General features: G+C 43.6%; 1 protein-coding gene across 4 annotated transcripts in view; it reads left to right on the top strand.

Annotated features, from left to right (window-relative positions):
• The window catches only part of XPO6 (exportin 6), a 61,006-nt gene extending 40,517 nt beyond the window's left edge, over positions 1–20,489 (top strand). Inside the window, exons 10-24 of one of the 4 annotated variants that reach the window (XM_064520501.1) lie at positions 742–850; positions 1,664–1,753; positions 4,064–4,133; positions 6,046–6,205; positions 6,898–6,990; positions 9,389–9,533; positions 10,046–10,192; positions 11,005–11,194; positions 12,178–12,333; positions 13,702–13,816; positions 14,318–14,489; positions 14,913–15,074; positions 17,335–17,433; positions 18,568–18,798; positions 19,762–20,489. In XM_064520501.1, coding sequence (XP_064376571.1) covers positions 742–850; positions 1,664–1,753; positions 4,064–4,133; positions 6,046–6,205; positions 6,898–6,990; positions 9,389–9,533; positions 10,046–10,192; positions 11,005–11,194; positions 12,178–12,333; positions 13,702–13,816; positions 14,318–14,489; positions 14,913–15,074; positions 17,335–17,433; positions 18,568–18,798; positions 19,762–19,863 — 2,041 coding nt within the window. In that variant the 3' untranslated portion in view covers positions 19,864–20,489. Of the gene's footprint in view, positions 1–741; positions 884–1,660; positions 1,754–4,063; positions 4,134–6,045; positions 6,206–6,897; positions 6,991–9,388; positions 9,534–10,045; positions 10,193–11,004; positions 11,195–12,177; positions 12,334–13,701; positions 13,817–14,317; positions 14,490–14,912; positions 15,075–17,334; positions 17,434–18,567; positions 18,799–19,761 lie in introns of all 4 variants that reach the window. The other 3 variants (XM_064520499.1, XM_064520498.1, XM_064520500.1) reach the window with 3 other exon arrangements.
• The last annotated feature ends 307 nt before the right edge of the window (positions 20,490–20,796 follow it).

Below are 20,796 nucleotides of genomic sequence, written 5' to 3'. Positions count from 1 at the left end.
ATGCGGAAGATACTGAATTTATTGGTCAGCTGCCTTGGGGAAAGAGGATAGCGGAACAAATTGCCTCAAGAGAGGCCCCCTTTTGCAGAAGGTAGCAATAACTCTGCCCTGCTTCATCAGTTCCTTGCTGCCTACCCAAAAGCCAAGCACCAGACTGAGGCTGCTGCTGAAGCAGGAGGAGCTGCTATAGCCTCCTGTTTTGGCCTCCTCTTCCTCCATCCTGGTGGCAGGTTGAGCAGACTAAGAGGCACTGTCGTGTGCTGGGGACCGAATGGAGTTACCCAGAGATAAGGCCAGCCCAGCTTTCAGCATATCAAAATATGTGCCTGGTGTTTGCAAGCAGGACGTGTGTAATCGTTGTGCATCGGAAAAAGCTCACGCTGTTCATGTGTATGTGCTGCTATTCCTGGTAACTACTCCTGCCTTTCCTGTTTTAAAACTCCTAGGCATGTCTTGTTAAGTTCTCAGTTTGGCTCTCAGAGATATGGGGGTACTGGATATTACCACAGGCTATTTCCTTGCAGATACATTGTAATCTAAAATGACATCTTATTTTTAATCCTGGGATCTCTTTGCTTATTCCTCAACAAGCCTGTAGAGCCGTGCTGCAGGCTCTTTGCAGCGTCCCCCATTAAACAGCCATCTGTTCTGCACCTCTCCTTTGCTGGAAGGGCTAAGGAGAGAGCAATCTCTGCAGAAGTGTTTTATTGGTCTCTTGCTCTGTTTTCTCCATGGCCACAGGTACGAAGATGCCTTGGTTCTGTTGCTGACAGAGGTGTTGAATCGAATCCAGTTCAGGTATAACCAGGCACAGTTGGAGGAGCTGGATGACGAGACACTGGATGATGATGTAAGGAGCAGAGTTGAACAAGGACAGCTGCAGGTCTGGATATGAACTGTTGTATTGGTTAGGGCTGGACTGTCTTTCCCAAAACATGGTCAAGTTTTTGGAGCACAAGCTAGACAGCTGCTTCTTCACTCAATTCTGCATGGGTTTCAAGGTTTAAAGGAGCATTAAGTGTTTTTATCGTACTTAAAGTCACACTAAAAGGATATGGCCTTTGTTTTTAACTTTGTCATGGAAAAAATACAGACACATGTGTCCTGATTATTGGAGGCATTAGGTATCCATTTCCTATGATCTGGAATGTTAATGCTGAAATACCTCTGAGAACAAAAGCTTTAAGCTGTATTTGTTATTGGTGCTTTCATTTGAACCTTCTATTTCTCCAAAATCAGTATTGGTAAGCATAATCTTGATCAATATTGATGTGCTCCAGAAAAGAATAAAAGCTAAGTGGAGTAGGTGACCAGAGTGGATGAGACCAGAGTTGCTGGAAGGGCGGGTTGTACTGTATAATGGGTGCTTGTCAGCAGTGCAGTAACTGTGCTTTAAGAGTGAAAGCTTGTGGCTTATCGCTCTAGGGGAACGTATGCATGCAAGCCCACAACATAGATTGGTAAATTATTCCCCATCAGGCATCCATGAGCATGCAGTTATTGGAAGAACAGTATCCCTTCAGTATTCAGGTGTCCACAAAAGTCAAGCTCTCAAAAAGAGCTAGCTAGACACAAGCTAAAGTTAAGACAGACTAGTCTACAAAGAGCCCTCTGTTTCTGTCCAAAAGTGTAATCCTTACCTTGGTGTTTCTTCCCATAGCAGCAGACTGAGTGGCAACGGTACTTGCGCCAGAGCTTGGAGGTGGTTGCAAAAGTCATGGAGCTCTTGCCAACTCATGCCTTCTCTACACTAGTAAGTAGTTAGGACCAAATGAAGGACCGCACAAAATGAACACCAACCACTAGAGTTTGTTGCAAGCTGTTTGATAGCCACAATGAGAAAAAAATAACAGAGATTTGCTTTTAGATGCAAAAGTTTGGCAAAGGGGAGACTAAAAGTCAGGGAAAAAACTGTCTTTCTCTGGCTTTGTCAGATTTCTTGGGGTATTTTGAAGAGGGCACTGCAGTAAGCATCTGTCTTATTTGCTGGACACTAGGCTCTTTAGAAATTCCCATCTCTCCAGATGTAAATATTTGGTAACGATCCTTCACTGCTGTTTATCTTGACCTTTATATTAGGAGGCAGTGCTGTGAATTGGGCAGATGAGAATCTCATTACAATTTTACAGAGAGGGAAATCTTTGTTTAAATGAAAGGCTAGAGGCAAATGCTAAAGAAAGGGCCTCAGACAACTGGGAATTATATCTAATAAATGCAGATAAGCTTGCTTCTCTCCAACTAGTGTCACTGTTGTTGCTGAGGTTAGTGTTGTAAAAAGTTGCCTGGATTTGTAGCATTTAATGGTTTCTGAGGAGGAGCTCTTGAGGCTATGAGCCAGGGGAGCCCAGAATTCAGAGCAGTTGTTGCCTTTCCTCTGAGTGAGAAAAAAGGCGAACGTATTCAATAGGATCTCAAAGCAAATGTAGTAATTCTGCTGGAGATATGACATAGCTTGACCTCTGAACTGTATTTCCAAGAAGCAGAGAAGTTGAGCAGTTGCGGAGGAAGATGGTGCCTGACTTGGACTGCATCTTTTCTTGCTCATGAATTTTTTTAATAAGAAACATACTGGTTGAGCTAAGCACCAGAAGCGCATTACTGGAAACTCTTAAGCAGTGAGCAGAACGTTTCTGATGTGAATGTAAAAATTCCTCTGCAGCGTGTGGCATGGCGTGAGTCAGCAAGCTGCAAACAACGAATGAAACGGCTGTTTCACTGAGCGCACTGAGCATATGGGTCATATGGTGAAGAGCATGCGCCTTGCTTAAAGCAAGGCGTTAACAAGAGGAAGACTATCTGGTTTTTTTTTTTTTTTTTTAAATAGTTCTGCTCCTGTAGTTATATAAAGGCATTTGACTGTTAATTAGGCATATCACATTATAATCGTGGTAGTGAATGCTTTTGAGCCCTGCGTTTTTTCATTCTTGTACACTGGATAGTCTGGGAGGTACTCAAGTCTTACATGCGATAGTCTTTAAAATGCTGTTGAATTCAGTGGTGAGGCCAGTGGTAGCAAATATCTAAAACATAATATATGACAGCTGCCATTACTCTGTCCCATGCTGGGCAATGAATGGCTACAGTTCCTTCCACTGATGGATGGGTGAGCTTTTGTAAATCCAGCCACCTGAAATGTAGTTTCTGACTTTGCTGATAGAAATTAGGTGGAATTATGCTGGACTAAAATGCTTGGGAAATATTATTTGAGGTGGGATATCTGCAAGGAAAAGGTTAATGTGCAGTTCTGTCTTGTATGTATGGAAACACATTCAGGCAAAAGGCAAATAATGCCCTAATACATTACCACTGAAGTAACTTGGCTGGCTGAACGCTGGTTAGGAGGCTTTCTAGTCTGTGTGTACAATATATTCCACCACGTTAGCACAACCTGTGGCTCAGCTGAGTATCACTAGGAACAGGCATGCCTGCTGTCGGTCTTGAATGATGAAGTAAGGTTACTGCTCTGCATTCCTAGATCAGGACGTGTCATGACTGTTGCTTGTTCCCTTGGCTCATTTCCCCATGGGGCTTCAGCTGCTCCTGATACAGTTTGCAGCTTGCCCGCAGAGCGGCTGCAGTGCCTTCCTTCTAAACTCCGTTGTTGAGGCACTGAACTCAGCTTCTTCAGTTGAATATTTTGATCGCTGCATTTTTTGAAGCTGATGCTTATGAGTTGGGCGGATGCAGTTCAGGTGTCCTGTGCTCCAGGCTCAGGCTTTCCCTAGTTTGTACCCCTGCGTTGTTCAGTCTGGTTATGCCACGTATCACTTGTGCTCATCAGGCCACCAGACTGTGAAGTTGATTGCTGATACCTGTGGGAAAAGGAGCTGTCACAGAGGAGTCCCTTCAGTGTGGTGATCTTCACTGTTTTTATGATAGCTATCGAGACTTGAAGCTGTGGCATGCAGAATCGTCCCAGAACCTGGAAACTTGCCTTTCTTCCAAATGTCTTTTTGAAGGCATTAGGGAGAAATGAAAACCATTCTCTAACAGTGTAATTATAGTTGAGTGTAAACTGTGTCTTGCAAGTCCCAAAATCATGCTCATTCCTTGTCTTCTCTAGTTTCCAGTTCTGCAGGATAACCTGGAAGTGTACCTGGGACTCCAGCAGTTTGTGGTCACTTCAGGGACAGGTAATACCACCATCCATCACTGTAGTCCTCAGTTCTCTGAACAGCAGATTTTGAATGACAAAAATGCTACGTACCTGCTTTAGCACTGCATCCTCCATATTCCGCTTAGGGTCTGAAATTCTTACCCCAACATGAATAGTGTGTAATGGCTAAGTAGTCAGATCTTTGTCTGCTATTGGAGTCTAATAATGAGGTTTAGTATTGCTACATTTCTTATCTCGTTCTGGCACTTGAAGTTAACATATGTGTTAAGAACAGGTATGCCGCATCAAATGCTACAGTAATATGAAGTGATAATGGTTACTTTTTTTCCTCCTACTAAAACTCCATTCAGGAAGAGTTGGTCTCCTGTTTGCTTTGGGCTCAGATTTAAAATGAAGTTGTCATAATAGAAGCATTTTTATTTAGGCTTGAATTAAAACCAGATGTGATGTAATGACAAGATCAAGTATTTAGGATGTAGTAGCAGCTTCTGAAGATTTCTGTCTAGCTGGCATCTCAGGAGCCTTCACATATAAAGAAGTATAAAAAGAAATCAGTACTCTGAACTGAATAAAAATGAAAAATGTGATTTTTTTTTTTTTTTTTTTTTTTTTTTTTTTTTTTTTAAGGAGCATAGCTTGTTGCTTCTTCTTGAGAAGTGAGGAGAGTAGGAAGTAGTAGTGGGATGACTGCGAGATCTGGATGAAGAAAGATTATAGCTAAGGATGTTTTGAGTCTTCCAATATGTCCAGTAAAAGGAATCTGTTCAATCTTAAATACTGTTGTATATATAATATACTGTCTGTAACAAATTTTGTATGAAAGCAGACATTCCTTCTTGGCTCTCTTGATGTAAAGAATGGTAATTTTGCATAGACAGTTCAGGAAAAAGTACTTCCAATTTTAGGATTGTTTCACACCAGGATCACAAGCGATGTGTGCATTCTTTTTTTAATGCTGTAGTCACAGTGCATGTTAGAAGCTTTCATGGGGACTGTCTCTTCAGCTCATGAATTAGAAGAGGTAGCTTAGATGTAACTGCAGATTCAGAACTGGATGATAGGATGCTGGTGCAGATCATATGTGCATAGCAAGTTTGTTGCTGAAAATTAAGATTAAATACGGGCAGTGGAAAGAAAAGCAAAGTTCCTCTAAAACATGATGTTGCAGGCTGTATGGGGGTGTTGCTGGTTTTGAGGGGAGTGAAAGGTCTGGGGTGTTCGGAGATGAGATATACACAGCTGAGCAGTTTAACACTGCATAGCTAATAAGACTGGCAAATCCATTTATCAGTATGTTTCTTGTATTTGAGAAATATGAATTTAAATAACCATATTTCAAATTAGAAGCAAATATACCCTTCTTCCAAATTAGTTTCTGTTGCTGGAGCATTTATTGCACTCCAGCCGGCAGAGGGAGTCTCAGTAATGACCTGCTCCGTGGATCTGGAATTGCTTTTTGAGCTCAACAAATAACCAAAAAGGCTCCTGGTTTTTTAGATCTTCATTCCAAATAGAGGAAAATAAATGTGTAAAAGGCTGAAACATTTGGTAGCATCCACTTCATCCTTCAAGGAGGAATTTCAAATGTGGCCGAGTCAGAGCAGTTGAACTTGCCTAACTCGGTTTGAATGTTTCCGTCACTTGGACAGGGCTCAGATTTGAACTGTGACCCACTGCAGAGCTAATTTAAGAAGAATGCTTGTAATGTAATTAGAGTAAACTTTGCATTTCCTGTAGCTTTGTAATTAGTTTTCCCATCCCAAAGAGCTGTATTTATTAGTCACAAGGTTGTGTTTTCTTTTTTACACAAAATTTTAAAATACGAGTTTCCAGACTGCTAAGCTCTTATTCAGTAGATATTGGCACAAGTGAATATACACACTTGAGTCTTTTGGCTTCATTGCTAATGAACTATAATGTCATTTCAGGTCATAGGCTGAATATCACTGCAGAGAATGATTGTCGGCGTTTGCACTGCTCCCTGAGAGACCTGAGCTCCTTGCTGCAGGCTGTTGGGCGTTTAGCAGAATACTTCATTGGAGATGTGTTCGCTGCCAGGTTCAATGATGCTCTTACAGTGGTAGAGAGGTAGGTATGGGATGGGTAGTTTGCTGTTCCTTTGTCAGTGCAGGGAGCTACTGTCACCACTGCAGTGAATGTCATAAACAAGGTTTCTTTCTGCCTTCCCTTGTTATAATTAAACTGAGAGGCAAACAACTCAAGGGCTGGTGCCTTAGCACTGATGAATGCAACACTTAAGTTTCCCAGATGACTTTCTAACCCATAACCAAAGAAATAAATTACTATTATGATGGGGGGGTTAAATAAAATCAGTTATTGGAAAAGGTTGAGGTACTTGTTTTGCAGTGTATGCGTTTGTGATGCAATGGTAAAGTTTGATAACTTCAGAAGTGCATGTCCTAAAGCTAAATCTCTAGAATCTATTTTGTTAAAAATATTGTGAAAACTGGAAAGCAGACTTCAAGAAACTCTCCAAGAAATTTAATTAGCACTCAGTTGCAAATTACAGAGCCACCTTGGTTACATTTTTATTTCACTTCCACTTAAGAACATTGACTTGCTCCATTCTACCGCAAACAAGGAAATAGTCTCTAAATTACTTTCAGTTAGGCTAAATCTTTTATGTATATTGGCTAAATATTGACATAGACTTGCCAAGAGCTGCATTCAGATAAGATGTTCTTCTAGTGGTTTTGTAGTAGATCTGTAGTGTGTACATCTCACAGTTCCTTTGCACTACTATTTGTGTTCACTTACAGGTTGGTAAAAGTAACGCTATATGGGTCCCAGATTAAGCTGTACAACATTGAAACTGCAGTACCATCTGTATTGAAACCTGACCTTATTGATGTGTGAGTATGAGATATACGCTACAAATGGTAGTATCTAAATTCATTACCTACATGAGGTGGAGGAAGCTTTAGATCCCCTAAATTTGGGTGCACTTAGAACAGTTGCCAAGCAAATGCTTGAAAAATGTGTCTCCAGTGATTGCTAGCTAACCAGGAGAGCATTTTCTTTTAACTGTTAAAGGTTAAGGCTGCTACTAGTATTCATTGTTTCCTCAAAATGATAAACTCGGATTGTTTAAAGAAAAATATACTTGGAGTCAAAAATAAAAAGGCCCATTGTGTTAGCTCTAAAAGCAGACCATTACTCTACTGTGTACTGATGGCCTTGAAAACAGTTCTTTTGCAGTATGATTAGATGGTAAAATAGCTGTTAAATGGTGGTCTTACAAGAAACAGATCTACTATCTGTTTGTAGTTCAGGTTTATGGATTTTTTGCTACCAAAGTCAGATGTATGGCTCGCGTAAAAGATTTTTTTCTTAGTGCAGGGTTTTGAGTCCCTTGGCTTCCAAGACAAATGTATGCCTTCAAGCTATGAATCCTGTTTCTGAAACAAATGAATACCTTCGATCGAGAAGCTGACATTGAATACAAAATCTTGATGCCGTTAGTAGCAGAACACCGCTCTTACCAGCCTTTTAGAGACCTGCCGTTTGTAATGGCTGTATTGTACAAACCTGTTTGCTGCCAGCTGGCATTTTGTGAGCAGAATTTAAACTTATCTTTTTAAACATGTCAAATGCTCATTCCAGTTTGTGACTGCATGCATAGCAGCTCCCTGAGAACCCACACTTGATTTTATCATGTGATTCCGTGGACTTCTCCACAAAACTTAGTGCTAACAACTTGGGATTATTAGGAGATGATGTTGTTTTAATGGTCTGTTTCTCCCTTATGCTTTGAAATAGCTCAGGAGGCTTTTCACATCATCTGTTAGTGAGGGTTTTTCATTCCTTCCTTTTGGGTACGTCCAGTGTTGCTGAAGAAACTTGTGATCCCTTTTTTAATGCAAGTCTAACAGATACGTTGTCTAATGTTTGGAGGACACCTGTCTGTGTGTTCAGGAAGAATTGTCCTAACTTGCATTTTAACGCTGTGCCAAAAACGATATATTGATCTGCCAGTTGATTGTAATTTGACTTTACCAGCTTTCCTATACCTTTGACTTAATGCTGTTGCTCAGTGGATGAGTCCAGTTACACTGCACCTTTAACCAAGCCTAGAGGGTACAGGCTCCGGGACAAAGTACTGTTTTAGGCTATATTATTAATTCTGCCATAAGCAATGCACCTGTTCTCAGCTAACAAATGGGGAAGAGTTTAAGCAGTAAATACACTAAGGGAAGAAAATATTAAGGAAAAGGTTTGTGGTTTTGGTTTTGGTTTTTGTTTTTGTTTTTAAAAAGATAGCTTCATCTTGCTGTTCAGAGGGAAGGTTTTAAATAAAGACTTTCCCATTCTTTCCTGTTATGTGCAAATTCTACTGGACTTGGTGACTGAAAGTGAGGTGTTCAGAAGGAGGCTGATACAGACCTGGGAGTTGGCTGCCGTGAACAATCGAGATCTTAAATCCGATCACTGTGTTGGGGACATGTGCACGTTTGAGAATCTTTATTTTTTGGAGGGAATATCAGTGTTCATAGACTCATCTTTTCAATAAAATCTGCAGGATAGGGATTGGTTATGAACAATTCTTCTGGCCAGGCAATGTATTTTACAGGCTGACTACTGTGTGTAAGTATAGATGCCAAGTGGTATCCATAAGGCAACTATTTTCTAGTCCCCCATCGATCAAATGGGTATGCAGAATGATTCATGTACTGCAAAATTAGGCAACTGATTAGAGGAGTATCTGAGACTGCAGTGTCATAGCACTTGCCATTCTCCCGTCTTTTTAATTTTTTTTAATTGTGTGAGTTCTTGATTGCATTCCATTTTCATGCCTGTTTTTGCACAGGGTTGAAAAGTCTGCAAAACTCAGAACGCCACTATAAATTGCTTTTCTTTTTAATAAGAGCGCAGAACTTTCTAAATCTAAACAGAGATCCCAGACCTCTTCAGGTGCTAAAATACGAGGGTAAAGAGTTATGAAAAGAAATAGGACAGATACCATTTTACATCCTTTATCTAATGTTCACTGGCACAACAATCCTCCTAAACCAGTGTAGTAACAATTTAAAGCCACCTTCTTGTCCCACCAGGGAAACTTGATGATCAGGTTGGACTCTAAGTTTTAAAGAAAAAGCTGCCAGATTTATCTGAAAAGAGTAGCAAACCTGTCCCTGATCCGCCGTCAAAACTACATGCTGTACTGAGGACTTCTGCCCTTCCATGGCTCTTCTGTTGTATGCCTTTTATCACATGCGTCCTTCTTACCGCTGTTTTCCTCCTGCTGTGTAGCCACGCTCAGTCCCTGGCAGCGCTGCAGGCCTACTCGCACTGGCTAGCGCAGTTCTACAGTGAAGTTCACCGGCAGAACCCGGAGCAGTTCATCTCTCTCGTCTCCACCGCCCTGGAGGCAATTACACCTCTCATCAGCTCTAAGGTAACTTTGTCAGTGCTAGCCTCTGCACTGAGACTAAGCTTTCCTGTAGAGGAGCAGGAGACTCTTAAGCAATAAGATAGTGCTTGCTGTTCTGTTTAGGTGTTTAACAGTCTGCTGTGGACCATGGTGTTTGTGACTCTTGATGTGACTCTGTCTTTGAGAGCTGGATATTTGACTTCCAGAGCCACAGCAAATGTTTCATGTAAAGTGGGACTAATAGCAATGCTAGATAGCACCATGGCATAAATGACTGCAAGAGTAAGCAGCTTCTTATTAGGCCCATTAACTAAGTCTAATGATTTTATGGCTTGGAATCCCCCCTGCCCAGTATTAAGTATTAAGGAGACTTACCTGTGTTCTGAATTTTGGCCAATAAATACTATATATAACTGTCTTGCTTACGACTACTTAGTAATGGCAGCTCCCTATGCTGTCTGGTACCAGTGTTGCATCCCGAGGTTCTCTGTGGTGGTGTTGCTGAGGACACTGACCACATGCCCTCTCTGTTGCAGGTGCAAGAGAAGCTGCTGTTATCTGCGTGCCACTTGCTAGTCTCTTTAGCCACCACAGTACGACCAGTGTTCTTGATCAGCATCCCAGCAGTGCAGAAGGTGTTCAACAGGATCACAGACACTTCTGCTCAGCGGCTTCCTGATAAGGTGATTTTTGGCACAAAAACACGTGAAGAATGTAGATTAGACGTTCCTGGGAAGTGGTGCATCAGTTCTTGCTCTGTTTAAAAAAAAAAAAAAAAAAAAAAAAAAAAAAAAAAGCTGTTATCTCTGTGCACTGGATATTCAGGAATCCAAGCTGCAAAGCTTATCAATAGTGATCTATTTTCAACCACAGTATAATTAAAAAGCACAATTGCAGCACTTATATCTTCCTCTTTCATTTACTGACACAGCCCCTGACTCTACACCTGCTCACATTGTCTTTACAGTACTGACATGTTGTTTCTGACATGTGACAATCTTTGCAAAACTAGTAGCATTCTGTATTCCTCACTCCAAATTAATATTTATATTACAGAAGTACCGAAAAGTCACAATGGAGGTTGGGATACTGTTGTATTGTATACTAGCATGGAAGTATAAAGTGATGTACACGCCTACAAGCTTAATGTGTAAACCGGACAAAGAGCAATAAAGGTGGCATCATCTTTATTTTAGAGATAACATGAAGCATAGAGACTTACTGTTTCACAGAAAGACTGATAGTGCTGGGAGCTGACTCCAGTCCTGAAGTCCTGGAGCTCTGCTTCTTTCTCTTGTCTTGTAAAGCTGCTACTTCTTGCTGGGGTTCAACTTCTGCTATTGAACCCTTTGCTCAGATAGTGAGTGCTGCTGCATGTCTTGGACAGCTGTAAATGTCAGGCTGGGGTTGTGCTCTAGTATGTCAGTCTAGTGCGGTGCTCTGTAGCAAGCACCCTAAAGCTTTGTCTCTTTGCTTAATGTCTTGTTGCTTCCAGGCCCAGGTGCTGGTGTGCAGAGCACTGTCAAACGTATTGTTGCTGCCCTGGCCAAATCTTCCAGAGAGTGAACAGCAATGGGCAGTTCGCTCCACCAACCATGCCAGTCTAATCTCTGCCCTCACAAGAGAATATCGCCAATTAAAATCCAATGCCATCTTGCCACAGAGGAAAGTGCAACTGGAGGACAGTGAGTGCTGATCAATAACTATTTTGTCTCGGAAACTGTGTTTAGAATAAGGGGGGACAGGAAAGGAGCAGTTAGATTCTTCTCTTCCGTGAAGAGACTCCTATTCTATGGGTGCGTAAAGGGCACTTTTACATTGCCTGTAAACTATTCCATCAAAGCACAGTCTTCCTCAGCTGTCCAGAGGAAGAGAGATCAAGTTTGTGATAAAACTTTGAATAGCCATGATTGCTTTAACAATACTTAGCAGTCTAACACTAGGGCTGCCAGACTGTTTTATTAGAAACATTGACCAGAGGCAGCACTGGTGAAGATTACAGCTGTAGAAACTTGAAAGAGAAAATAAGATCTCCTTCAAGACTTAGGAAGTCTACAGAGGATGTATATAAGTAGGAGGGAGCCCTGCACTGATAGGGTCCAGGGACCCTTGGAAGCTTCAGTATATGTTTTGGAACTGCTATTTTGGGGGAGGGAGAGATGAGTTTGTTGGTTTGGGGTGATTTGGGGGGGGGGGGGGCTGGGTTGGGTTGGTTGCTTTTGGAGAATCACAGAAAGAATTGTTTAGAAGTCTGCAGCGTCACAGCTCTGATAGATCAGTGTGTAAACCTGATGTGCTGGTCAAATCTCTGCAGGGCAGGAATGAGTGTGGGGGAGAGGGTCATCTGAGCCCTACAGGAAGAATATCAGCAGACTGCTCATGTGGTTTCAACTGAGCCACTCGAGTTCTGCCAACTTTTGGGTTAGTTAATACAGCAATTGTGTGTCACTTGAGTTGTTACTTTTCTTGGCTAGTGTTTTTTAGCAATAGTGTGTTTGAAATAACATAGTAAACATGCACTTGGGAACATTTTATTGACAGCTTGGTGTATATGCTGTCTTGAATGCTTTAGTTACTGCATGCATGAATTTGACTTTTGCCTCTTTTCCTGCCTCTGGTGAGTCATTTTGGTGTATGCAGAAAGTATCCTCTCTCTCTCATTTTGCAGCCAAATTGATCATCCATCAGACGCTCAGCGTTTTAGAAGATATTGTAGAGAGTATCTCTGGAGAATCCACCAAGTCCCGACAGATCTGTTATCAGTCACTGCAAGAATCCGTGCAGGTCTCGCTAGCCCTCTTCCCAGCTTTCATTCATCAGTCAGGTATAACCATAGGACAGGCTTTAATGCTGTGAGTAGCTTTATGACCAACAGATAACATCCAAAGTCCTTCAACGTAGGATTGTGATGTTTGTGTGAAGTGTGTGGGTTTGCTGTGCCAAAGTGTAATGTGAATCGGTACTTCTGGGTGGCTGTTCAAATGGAAACTTGTGAATGGGGCTGAGTCTTCGATCAGGACAGGAAAGGGAGGCCTCGTACTCTGCCATCTAAGAAGTGGTCATAAAGGTTTGTCACTCTCCAAAAAGATGGAGATGCCCCATGTTCCGCAGTGAAACAAGGATGGAAGTGTTCCTGAGCACAAAGCAAGTTCTAAAATGCCCTGTCTGTCTCTAAGGTATGTTTGGCATTCAAGCTTGGAGACAGAAAGGAGGAGTAGCTCTCATCAGATTGGGTCAAACGCTTTTTCTGCAAAGGAGAGCCTGCTGAGGTGTAAACAGGCTTGTTGCTTGGCAGTCTTGTTGCCAATGACTTGAGAGGTTTTGTATCACATCAGAGTGGTTTGAAAGCCCAGGACTACTGCAGCTTCTCACGTGAAGAGCAAGGCACTCTGGGAAAATTTCCTGGAGCTAGGTGGAAGTTTCTCAGTGAAACAGGCATGTGGGGAGGGAAAACAAAGTTGAAAAATAGGAAGGATCCAAGAGAGTGTGCTGAAGCTGCGACTCCACTGAGTTGCTGTCTGGGGAGGAGGCCAGCAGCCTCATGCAATTGTGTTAGCTATAAAAGGCTGCAGAAAGCAAGAGCTGCACAGCTACAGCTTAACATGGTTATTCAATCAGGCGTGTTGGGACTGATGGAGAATTAGCTGATCCTGTAGTGCTGATCAGCTAATTGCACAACCACGTGCTGAAAATTACTTCTGAAATCATAAGGGTCTTTTCAGTTCCTGCCAAAAAAAAAAAAAAAAAAAGAAAAAGAAAAGGTTGGATTCTGTCTCTTAGCTGCTCCAAACTGTATAGATGTTTTGGATTTTCTTGTGTTTCCTGTTAACCCTGTAAAAGCAGGTATCAACTGGAGATTGGCCCAGATCATTGCAAGAGCTTTCTCCAAGTGTTCTGTGTAGGCAGACCAGATTAAGGATCTTCGCTGATAGTATCACGTTTGTTCTGGGAGTTGTTTGGTGCTGGCTGTACTTGTCGTTCCTGGCAGTTTCTGAAATGAATGAACAATCTTTAAGCCCTGTAGTACCAGCTGTTGATTTCCATTTCTAATGGGAGCCCTGCTGCTAAATTTCAAAGAACAAATGGATTTCCCTGTACAGAAGGAACAGATCTCTCATGAAAAGACTTCCTGGTACACTTCAGTGCTGCGCTAACATTTTTTTTTTTTTTTTTTGCTTTCCTGTTCTCATAGATGTGACAGATGAGATGCTGAGCTTCTTCCTCACTCTGTTTCAAGGACTGAGGGTGCAGATGGGAGTGCCTTTCACCGAGCAGATCATACAGACCTTTCTAAATATGTTCACCAGGTATTGTCCCACGGTCATCACTTTCTTATCTCTCAGGATGATTAATTGTGGTGAGCTGCTCTCACAAGTCCGTGTCCTCCAGGAGTATAATGCTTCCAACCTCTTTGTGGCCAGATTTTTGCCATGTGCCAGGACTAAATCTGAGGAAAATGATTCTGGAGTCTGAGACAACCCAGCCCACGCATATCCATCATACAGGCCACTGGGCTATTTCAGTTCTCCCACAGACGTTCTAGTCTTGGAAGTGCGTGATACTGAACTGGACTCCAGCACTGCTGATTAGCTCCTACCCAAGATCTGAGTGTGCCCTATCCACCTCTAAAAGCTCTTGATGCTGGGGGAGCATGTTTTAATCATCAGTCAAAAGCCAGCTTCCTTCTGAGGCTTAATGTACTTGGTCTGTATTAATTGGGCAAACTTAGAGGCACTATGTGCTTTCCGCTATATTAGGTAAACATGCAGATCTCTAGGTGGTTCTTATGCAGTGACTTTGTGTTGTAGGGAGCAGTTGGCCGAGAGCATCCTCCATGAGGGCAGCACTGGCTGTCGGGTGGTGGAGAAGTTTCTCAAAATACTGCAAGTTGTGGTACAAGAGCCAGGCCAAGTTTTCAAGCCTTTTCTACCCAGTGTCATCTCACTGTGCATGGAGCAGGTCTACCCCATCATTGCAGAGGTAGGACTGTTGTCACACTGGGTGGAGGAAGGGGGAGACTGGATGAGGAGGTTGTGTTCGGTTATGGAAGCAATGAGGTTTTTTGCTTTTTCCTGTAAATGTCAGTCCCTGTGCAGGGCAAACTGGGTGTCTAGACAGTGGGAGCTGGAAGCAGAGTGGGCAGAGGACTTTGTCAGGGATTGTCAAAGAATCTAAAGTTACAGATGTGCTCAAAGCAGAAGGTGGAACTCATAACAGAGTGGTGAGTTTTTAGTACTATTCAACAGTCATTGGGTTTGATGCTTTCCTTAGGAGGAAATGCTTTGATATGCTGGTGCCTTTGCTGAAAAGCACTGTCCTGGGTGGCCACCTGACAGGATACTGTTAGCAGTGGGATTCCAGCACAGGAACCTGTTTTGAGTTGTTCTCTTTTTCTTCTTCTAGCGCTCATCTCCTGATGTGAAAGCAGAGTTGTTTGAGCTGCTTTTCCGGATTCTCCATCATAACTGGCGGTACTTTTTCAAATCCAGTGTTTTGGCCAGTGTCCAAAGAGGAATAGTGGAAGAGCAGATGGAGAATGAAGCACAGTTCAGTGCCATTATGCAGGTAACTTGGTTACTCTCACAGCTGTCCAGGACCCTTTCTGTGATGGAACATATGCTGGTTGCAGCAATGTGTTAAAAATGTGGCTCATTCAGATTATCTAATGTCTTGCGTGAAGTGTTGAGTTTAAGAACTGATGAGAATCATCAAAGTACCCGTAGAGTAGCCTAGCTGCTGTTCTCGCAAGGCAGTGCCTCACCAAGGAGGGGAAAATACGAAGTGAGGATGGAATGTTAATTCCTTTCCATGCCTGCATCCTGCATGAGACCCTGTGTCTGGACCTAAAATATTACTGATGCTGACTCATTTACTGTTGTTGCAAGTCTTATGGTTAGCACTAGCATGAACTGTCGGTGCAGAAAAGTTTACATGAGACCAAGATGGTCTGTTTTTTATCTGGGCGTGTTCTGCTGTTCCATTGGATCTGGTGGGGATGGATCAGTGGGGTAATCCTCTAGGCTTTTGCTGGAGGAATAGAGAAGGGAGAGGCAGTATGCCAGCATGTGTGCAGAGCCAGCACCAGTCTTGCCAGGTTAGGGAATTTAAATTTTAAAGAGCAACAGACTGTTCCACATGTTACTGAGGTCAGAGCTGGCCAAATGAATTGCTGTGCAGTTCCTAGATGTAAGAACTGCCTACAAAGTAGCGCAACTTGCAATAAAATCGGAATGGGCCTCCTGATCAGTAGTCTTATCAGACTACTTGGTGCAGATCCCTTTACCTCCAGCTCACCTCAGTGTAAACAGAGGACTTGCAGCATGCCCTGGAAGCTCAGAGCCTAGGACTTGCCTGGCCAAGGGCGCTGAACGCCAGAGCGGAGGGCCGCATGCCTAAGCACCACACTTCAGGTGGGAGGACTTTTTGCAACGCTACCCCAACCCATTGAGGAGTGCTTGCAGGTCCTGGGTCCCTCCTGAGATGTGAGGGAGGAGGGAGCTCTTGCACTGATGTCAATGAGGTTAACTTTTCTCTTTAGCTTTTCCTTATCTTAGCATCTTTTGACATGAATGAGGCCCAAGTTAGTCCCCATGCAGGGCTGTGCATGCATCTTTTTCTTTTTCTCCTGTGGCGGTGTAAAACTACCAAACTCTCCTCAGTGTGTGGTTTGGGGGGGGCACTTACTTGTTAATCTCAGTATTAACTACATGCTGGTGGACAATTCTGGACTATTTGTTTTACTACTTGGCTCCTGTTGTTTTGATGCAGAGCTTTTATTTAATATTCTGTAAATGGTCTCTGTTGTGAGAACAGCCTGTGTTTGTGTTCAGGATGTTACTAGTTTGTGTACTGTTTTCTACTGGACATGGGAGTCCAGAACTGGCTCAGTCTTGAAGAGGCTTGGGCCACTTTTGGCCATCTAACAAAAAATGGCTAATATGGAGGTATACTATTCTGTTTCCTGGTAAATGTCTTGGAGGCTACAAGGGTGCATCAACTAGTAAAATTCTGCTGCACACCTCTGCTTGTCTGTACAGTGTTTCAGAGGAGCTCAGGGCATAAAAGATGTTTTATCCCAAAGTCTACATAAGCTACCAGACTAGCCCAGTGGGGTCCAGCAAATTTTGGGCTCTTCCCCATTTCCGTAATGCCAAGTTCAACCTTCCAGTTCTCATCTCTAATTTCTTTTTAATTTCCTGCAGTAACATGTTAAACACATCTGTGAGTTGTCTTGGTCTCTAGACTTAGATTGAAAATAAAACGTCTGCACATGTGTTCTGGCTTTGTTCATGCTCACGACAGTACTCTAGGTAGTGTCTCTGAGAAGTACCCCAAATCCTTCATGAGCAAACAGCCTGCCAAGGGCACTGCTCGCAGCATCCAGTGTTCCTCTTCAATGAATGCTTGGTCTTCTGTTCCCAGTGGACCTAGCTTAGAAAACCGTTCTGTGAATTTTGGATATGATCACATTTCCACTAAAGCTTCTTCATCCCCATGGATCTGGCAGCAGCATGGTTGATACTAAACAGCCAGTTCTTTTGTGCATCAGCTGCACTGAGAAGCAGCAGAGGCTGCTAGGATCCATGAGGGGATTTGTTCTTCTTGGATATCGGTGCAGCCCACCACCCTGCACGGTGAGGTCAATGTAGGCAGAGCCCGAGTTTTTGGCATGCATCTCAAGCCATGCAATGATATTTCCTGGTGAGAACTGTGAACAGGTTCTGTTTGACAGGAGTGTGTTTGGGGGGTGAAAATGTTCTTGTTCTGTCTGACAGACTTCATATTTTTATGGTATCAGTCCCCTCAAGTCTGCTTTTGTTCATAGGCATTTGGCCAGTCCTTCCTACAGCCTGACATTCACCTGTTCAAGCAAAATCTCTTCTACCTGGAGACACTGAACACCAAGCAGAAGCTGTACCACAAGGTGGGTCCTAGTTGACCAGCGCACGTTCTTTGCCTTGCTTGGTAGGGAACTGTGAATCACTGCCAGGAAAGCTGTGCTAGGCAAAGGGCAGTTAAAGGCTCATGTCTTCCAATCCAAGAAGGTTGGAGAAGCTACCTTCGAAGCTCCCAGTTGGCCCAGAAACTGAAGGTCAGGATTTGAGGGCTTATATACCACAGCCTGTGGTTGCTGTGATCCTGTTGGATGTATTGCTGGTCCGAGTGGCATTGCCATCTCCCTGATACTGTTGCAGTGGACACAGGAGGGATCTGAACTCTAGCCAGTCAAAGCAAAGCCTTGATATGTGCCCTACTGAAAATGAAGGAAAGCAAAGAACAAACCTAGTGACAGCATGATTTTTTTGGCCTGGTGAAGTGCAATTTTGGGTCATCAACAGGACAGTGGCTGAGTCCCTCTGTCATTCTTATCTGGGTCAGCAGCAGGGTATTTAATCTTTACTATGGAGTCACTGCTAGGGATTGTCCATTGCTGTCATGTGAGACCCATCCTCCAGACCCTCTCAATTTGACGTGTTAGCTGCTGTCTCAAAGGGCTGGAGTTGGAATCCATGGTCCTGCCCTTCTGGTTACTCTATGAAAGCAGAGCTTTCAGGTTTGCGTTTGTGGTCACAACTCAAGGACAGTCCTTCATGTTAACAGCTGGCCATTATAGGCGTTCAGGCAGCTAGCCAGATTCCCTGGGAACTTCAGATGCTTTCAGGAACACTGTGCGGGGTTAAAACTGGCTGCAGTTTGAACGGGACCTGATGCTGTTTGCTTAAATGCCAAAGGTTTAAACTTGGGTCACACGACATGAGAAAAATGAGGCCAAATTCACCCTTACGCTAAAGCAGGTATGAATCTAGCTCGTTATATCCATTTATGATCTTGGCCTCGTTCAGACTGGGAAAGCTTGCTCTGTGCGCACAAGGACTTGCAGCCCTCATCCATAGCTCAGAAGCTGCTGTTGGCAAAGTGGCCTGGTGCAGCCCTGCTCGCTTACCCAGTCTGATCTTGATGAGTTGTTACTTCTGAGGCCATGTATTAGCTGCTGGCCTGCTCGCGGGAGGATTGCTGGTGTGCAGACGTGTAACTGTGTGCTGCTTTTACTGTGCAGAAGATCTTCCGGACAACCATGCTGTTCCAGTTTGTGAATGTGCTACTTCAGGTGCTTGTCCACAAGTCGCATGACCTGTTGCAGGAGGAGATTGGCATTGCCACGTACAATATGGCCTCAGTGGACTTTGATGGCTTCTACTCAGCCTTTCTCCCTGAGTTCCTGGCCAGTTGTGATGGTGTGGACTCTAACCAGAAAAACGTACTGGGAAGGAATTTCAAAATGGACAGGGTAAGAGGGGGGAATGCTTCAGAAGAGCAAAAGTGTTCCCAGGACGTGCAGTGTTATTTTACTCCTAAAATATGTTAGCCAACAGCCAGAGGCTTCTCTGTGTGGTGTTTTGAGGCAGTACCCCTTTTGTTACAAACACTTCCATCGTTGGCAGTGTATAGCCTGGGATTTCTCACTGTAGGTAGCCAATCTGCCATCTTATCTAACAGACTGCCTTATGCTGTGGGAGTTTGGGAATACATTTCCTGGAGGGAGTTTTCACAGGAATAGACTGACATTTTCTAGTGGGATGCTCATATCCTTGCTAAAATTTAGCTACAGCTGCTTGCCAGATGTTCGAGGGTTACAGTAAAGATAAATGCAAACAGCTACACTGCTTTCAAACCCCTTGCGAGTGTGAAGCAAATGGTCTATAACCTCCCCACAGAGCATCATGGCAGCGCAGCAGGTCATGGTTTCCATCTACTGAAGTTTGCTTGTCCACCGAGTGTTTCTTCTTCGGTTGGAGATGATGGGGATTTGAGGCCAAGGTTAGGGTGTGGGAAAGGAGCCTTGAGAGAATCACTGGACTCTAGTAAGCAGTTGAGGGAAAATTAGCCCTTGTTATGGGATATCTGGGACCCAGGAGCCTTAGCAGAAGTGCACTGAGCAATTGCCACTGCAGGTGACTTTTATTGCCAGTGTGTTGTGCCTGACTGCATGTGGAGAAGGCAGTGCCATGAGTAGAGCCCAACTTTCTATAATCAGCTCTTTGCTTGGAGAAGCTCTGCAGTCTATGGTCCCTGTACGTAGGGCTGCAAAAACTGGAGTTTCCTGGGCTCAGACTCTGGAGAAAATGGTCTGTTTGTCTGCTGTGAAATATGTGGGTGCTTGTGGCCCTCTCTGTTTCTAACTTCTGCAGTAAGACAGTGCTCGTAGGTATTATTCTGTTTGCAGTACAGTGTGTTGCTTGATCTTTTCCAGGATCTGCCATCGTTTACCCAGAATGTGCACAGACTGGTGAATGACCTGCGTTACTACAGACTCTGCAATGACAGTTTGCCCCCTGGAACTGTGAAACTATAGTTACTGCACTGGACTCGTGTTTTGATCACTGTAGGGAATGGATCCGTATTTCTTTTGCCACCACATTCTCTCCTCCCTGATTTTGTCAGTACTGCAGGACGCGGCGTCTTGCACATGGGCACATGTTATAGGATTCACGCACCACGCTTCCCTTTCTTCTCTCCCAACCCAAAGGCCCCCAGTTGGAGTCAGCACTGTCTGCAGGATGTGTCTTAACGCCCAACCACAGGGCAGTTCAACTGTATGGAAAGTCCTCTCACTGGGGTTTTGTTTTACTAACGTAGCACTTTGTTGCGTCCAGAGATTACTGTGGAGTTGTCTCGAGAGATCTTGTGCGTATCAATCATGAGGCAGAAGCGCCAAAGACTACTTCAGACATTCGTACCTTCATGTCATTCCACCTTCCTGCCCCTGCCCAGCTCTCAGAGGAGGAGACTCATGATGTTGGGACTGTTTTGGCACTTCTGTCACTCCCTTTGTTTTTAAATTGCCTTGAAAACCTCCCTGCTGTTTGTGGGGATTAGAGACTTTTTTGTTTTTTTTTAAACGTTTTCTCATCATTCCATTGTGATACTAAAACAACATGCTTAATGGAAATAAAGTGCTTACTTTGTTGTTTTAAATAACTTGTCTTGGTTCCCTTGTAGGCCTGTCTGTCAGCAAGCCCAGGTCATGTTCCGTACTGTAGACAGTGGTCTCTGCAGCCCTTGCCCAGGCTCCGCACGAGTCAGCCTGTGCTCTGGGAGCAGTCTAGCTGCTCTGGAAAGATGCTGTACGTAGCTGGGGCTGATCAGTATTGGCTACTTTCTCCATTTTACCCTCGTATTTACAGCCTGTATTGCCTGTGTTTTCTATCATCCATTGTGGTGTTCTGCTTATTCCCTCCAGCAGTCTGTTGTCCCAGGTGATCAAGAGCTGATTGTAGATAGAAAA

This window comes from Dromaius novaehollandiae, chromosome 14 (genome assembly GCF_036370855.1).
Source record: "Dromaius novaehollandiae isolate bDroNov1 chromosome 14, bDroNov1.hap1, whole genome shotgun sequence".
In the NCBI taxonomy this organism is placed as follows: domain Eukaryota; kingdom Metazoa; phylum Chordata; class Aves; order Casuariiformes; family Dromaiidae; genus Dromaius; species Dromaius novaehollandiae.
Note: the sequence above shows the minus strand (reverse complement) of the source record. Positions and strands in the feature narration are given on the sequence as shown.